The 5,092-nt window shown below is 32.9% G+C and overlaps 1 protein-coding gene and 1 non-coding gene across 2 annotated transcripts; both read left to right on the forward strand.

Moving 5' to 3' along the window:
• Positions 1,729-1,810, forward strand: TRNAS-AGA. Its single transcript has one exon. It is a non-coding gene; the product is annotated as a tRNA-Ser (tRNA).
• Positions 3,027-3,782, forward strand: LOC107620075. The gene has a single exon (XM_021113119.1). The coding sequence runs from the start codon at positions 3,351-3,353 to the stop codon at positions 3,780-3,782; it is 432 nt and encodes a 143-aa protein (XP_020968778.1). The 5' UTR covers positions 3,027-3,350.

Consider the following 5,092-nt stretch of genomic DNA (forward strand, 5'->3'; position numbering starts at 1 on the left):
TTTTGAATCTCACTAAATAATTATAATAGTTATTTTAAAATTTAAATTTTTTAGATTTTTTAAATTTATAATTTTTATTATTATTTAATTTATGTGATAGAACTCAATAATTGAAAAACTGAATTTGTGGGATCACTCCTTGAATCTTAATAATATCTTCATGTAATATTTTTCAATATTATTATTGTTTAGTTATAGTCATTTCCTATGAAGCACAACCACTTCTTTTGTTTGTTGTGTCTGCATATCAAACACATTTTGTATCTCTGTATTTTATAAGAATTTTAAATTTATGTGCCTCTGTATCTCGTGTCAATGTCCGTGTTTTATAGGCCATTTCTTTATATTTTTTTAATTGTCAGATTTTTTTTCTTTTTTTTTTTTTAAAAAAGTTAATTTGTTAATAAGAATTTTGAACTAAAACTACTATAAAAAGATGACAATGGAATCATAGATTGGACTAAATTTTGGACGGGATCAACTATATTTTGCATGTCATGTGTCACTAACATGATACGTCGATCAATTATCTTGTGACACATGGCATTAGCATACTACGATATCGTGATACTTTATGTTACACGCTATCATCTAACTAATAAAATAATTAATTTGACTTATGTTTTATTTTTAAAGACTAATATGATTAATTTAATTTTTTAAAAATTAATTTAAAAAATGAATAATATTTTAAAAACGAATTTGACTATTAAACCCACGTAGATAAAGTTGGTGTTGTAACTTAGAGATTTTTTCACAAAGTCTAAGGGTCCGTTTGGAAACTCCAAAAGCTACTTTTTTTAGCTTTTGACTTATAAAATTACATTAATAGTATTTGGTATAATTTTTTAGATAAACTTTTAACTTTTCAAAAAGTTATTTAAGAGCTTTTGAAGAAGTTAAAAAATGTGACTTTTTCTATTTTTAAAAACTATTTTATCACTCTTATTTAATACACAACTTTAAAACAAAGACTTCTATAATAACTTTCCAAACACAAAATAACTTATTTAAAAGTTGTTATTAATAAAAGTCCTTATATTTTAAGCTCTTTTTTTAAAAGAACTTATTTAAAAAATTTAGTCAAACTGGCCCTAAAAGTATAATGGTAAAGACATTATTTCACGAGTTATAACGTTTTTTCACTATTATTTCAACATCTTTTTTTTTCTTTGAATGATTTTCAACTTAGAATACTTGACTAAAAAGTAAAAATGCAAGAATAAGCATGCTATATTATGTAGCATTTTTACTTTTTTCAAAGATTTCCAACTCAGAATACTTGGACTCAAAATACAAGGATAAGCATACTATTCTACGTGAATATGCGACATATTTATTTTCTTCAGAATACTTGGACACAAAATACAAAGGTAATCCTGCTGTATAAGCAGTTTTCAATAAAGTGAAATTTCGATTAGGAGAATCAAAATGAACTAAATTTATTGGTCAATCTATTTATCTATTTAAACGGAGCGGATTTTATTTCTAAAGTTAAGTTTGTTTATATTTCAAGTTAAACAGATTAGTTTGTAGGATAAACAAGATGTTAATAACATGTGATACTTGTAGTTTTACCAAAAATAATAAATAAAAAAATGAAACCTCAATGCATTAGTACACAATATGTATGTAAAAACTTATCACAGATGCATCATGTGCACCCAAAAATAAAAAGAAGTATAATGTCGTTTTCAAAATTATATTAGAGAAAAAACATTTCAAAAAGTGGGCGTGCCGGAGTGGTTATCGGGCATGACTAGAAATCATGTGGGCTTTGCCCGCGCAGGTTCGAATCCTGCCGCTCACGTTTTTTTCTAGTTGGTAGACAGTCAAAATTGATGTATATTGGTATTCTATTTGTTTTAACCGTTTATCTCGTACTTAAATTTTTTTCTAAAATATATATGAGGAAGTATAAAGAGTAAAATATATTTTTTATTTCTAATGTTTGTAATTTTTTTTAAAATATTTCTAACATTTAATTTTATTTAATTTTTCGATTTTTGTCAAAATTACTCTTAAAAATTTTCAATTTTATCCCTAACATTTTACATGAAATTGATATCTAAAGATAATAATTTTGACACAAATCGAAAATATTAGAGATAAAATTAAATAAAACTAAACGTTAGAAAATTTTTTTAAAAAAATCACAAACATTAAAAAAAAACATATTTTAAATATATATGAANNNCTATAAATCAAAATATATAAATATGTCTAAATACATAATAATTTATTTAAAAAAATGGAGAAATATACATGTAAAAGATCGTACGATAACAAAATTACGTACAAATTATTATTTAACGAGTCAAGTGTATGTATGAATCCTATGTTTCATTGGTCACATCTATCATTCCATCAATGAAAATGTATCTCCGTTAGTAAAACTATACATGTGTCACATTTTTTTTCACTCTAGCAGTGTGCGATAAGTAATGTGACTATCTAGTAATGAGGTAAATATTTGATTAAGATTTTTAAATTAAAATTGAGACTAAAATTTCTTTTACTTTCATCTTTCCTTCCTCATTTTATAACCAGAAATAGGAAAAAAACTGTGGAACTCTAACGAAGAAATGGCTACAACTTAACGAAAGAAGATTCCATATTCCTTAGTTGCACCAGTGTTTCTAATTGCTTTTCTTCGTTACTTAGGAGCAAGAAGAAGAAATAATTTAACTACAACAATGGCAAGTGTTTACATAGGCTTAGTGCAGTGATGCTCGAGTCTAAAATGAAATAGAATCCTAGAAAATTGTTTGAGAAAAGGACAAATTAGTCCCTGACTTTTTATCCCGCGGACATTTTAGTCCTTGACCATTAGAAAATACTTTTAAGTCCCTGACATCCTTAAAAGTTGGACGGATCAGTCCCTCCGTCCATAAGCCACCGTCAGACCCAACGGAAAAGGCTGACGTGGCTTCCCCTCTGCTTACCTGGCATCACGGCTTCCCACATGGCACGTTAGTGGGATGGAGCTTTTGAAAAATGGACACATAAGTCCCTGTGACTCAAAACGACGTCGTTTTGAAAAATAGCTTTAGCGTTCACCACAATGACACTGAACCTTGTTCTTCTGATGGCAATGGTGGCCACCAACATCCTCTCACTCTATCACCTCTCTTCAACTCTCCAATCTCCAAAATCCCCAAACCACCCACTCCCGTCCCCGACCAGCTCCACACAATACGCGCCACCATCAACCACCTCACGCGTCTCCAACACTCCACTGACACAACCACCACCTCCTCCACCATCCCACCAGATCTACTCCTATACTCCCCCACCTCAAGCCCATAGCCTCTTCCTGCCACAACCACCCTGACCTCCTCCACAAGTACATGTCCTACACTCCCTTCTCCCTTTGCCCCTCCGACTCCGACCTCGCCGAATCTCTTATCCTCCGTGGCTGCCACCCCCTCCCCCGCTGCCGCTGCTTCTCCCGAACCGCGCCGCACAAACCCTCATCCCTTCTCCCTCAAGACCCTTTCCCTTCTTCACTCCCCGATTCCTCTGTAATTTGGGACTATTACCCTTACAAATCCTTCGATTGCTTCCACCGCCAAAACCCTAATCTAGGCTTCAACCCTACCTCCGACTATGAGTGTGGGTGCACCATACAGCGAGGCGGTGGCGCTGAGGGGGCTTGTGCCACTTCACGTGCCGCTGCAGTAGTGGCTGCCGATGTTCGACAGAGTGGTAGACCTTGTGCGGTGCGGGTGTGCCGTGAACCGGTGGATTCTAGTGACAATGATGAAGTTCTTGCTGTTTGATGTAGATATGGTTTTGAGAGGTGTAGGGTACTTGTGGATTGACAGATTCTTCAGCAAAGGGGTGGACCTGTATGCGCCATTAATTGGGAAATTAGGTTATAAGAAGGTGAAGTAGGCCGCTGGGAATAAGGCTGATGTTAGTGGCATCAAGAATGCTGAGGTTTTTCTCACTGCATTGTTGCAGAAGCCTACTTCAAGATGATCAACTTAAAGCTTGCTTCTTTACTTCTTCACTAATACAACCTGGTAGGATCTAACTACCTATCTTGCTACTTGGAAAGTTAACATCTTAATTAGTTAAAATTAAATTAGTTGCATGTTTCAAACACACTCAAAGTCAAAATGTTCATGTACTCCAATATACTGTTGCATAAGATAATTTCTCTAATGTGAGAGTTGAAATACTAGTTAACCTGATTCATTAAAAAAAAATATCAACGTTTGGTACTTTATAACTAGCACAAACCACGCCTGTTTAACGGCATAGCCCCATGTAATTAGAATCCAACATCGTTTTGAGCAACAGGGACTTATGTGTCCATTTTTCAAAAGCTCAATCCCACTAACGTGCCACGTGGGAAGCTGTGATGCCAGGAAAGTAGAGGGAGAGCCATGTCAGCCTTTTTCGTTGGGTCTTAACGGTGGCTTATGGACGGAGGGACTGATCTGTCCAACTTTTAAAAACGTCAGAGACTTAAAAGTATTTTCCAATGGTCAGGGATTAAAATGTCCGCGAAATAAAAAGTCAGAGACTAATTTATCTTTTTCTCAAATTGTTTTTTCAATATCTACTGTGGAAGGTATGTTATGGCGGTGTATTGCTGTTATAATTTGTTTTTGTTCCATGACTTGTCTTTTTTCTCTGTTCTTTTTCCAAATTGCACAAAAAATTGAACATTGATGTGAGTATGTTGTATGTGCTAATGAAATTGAAAATGGTGGAAGAAATTTAGGAGTTCTAAAAAGAAGTGAATAAAACCCGTAAAAAGATTCATGTTCCTAAAAGACAGAATTTACTGTTGGTGCGCCAAAAGAGGATAAAAATATATGTGAAGAAATTGCTATTCACAATTTTTAGATTGATAAAGAATTAAAGTACATTAAAAAAATAATACGAAACATTTGCTTATGATTGAGATTTTGTGCTTTGTTGTTGCTTATGGTAATTATTCAAAAGTGAAGTTCGAATTATAATACTTTTGTAAAATTATTCTTCTTTGTTAGGATTTTATAATTTCTTCAATTTTCTAATTATGAAAGAAGGAAGGGAGGATGGAGGTAAATGAATTTTTAATCTCCATTTTAATTTA

Source organism: Arachis ipaensis, chromosome B10 (assembly GCF_000816755.2).
Source record: "Arachis ipaensis cultivar K30076 chromosome B10, Araip1.1, whole genome shotgun sequence".
NCBI classification, from domain to species: Eukaryota; Viridiplantae; Streptophyta; class Magnoliopsida; order Fabales; family Fabaceae; genus Arachis; species Arachis ipaensis.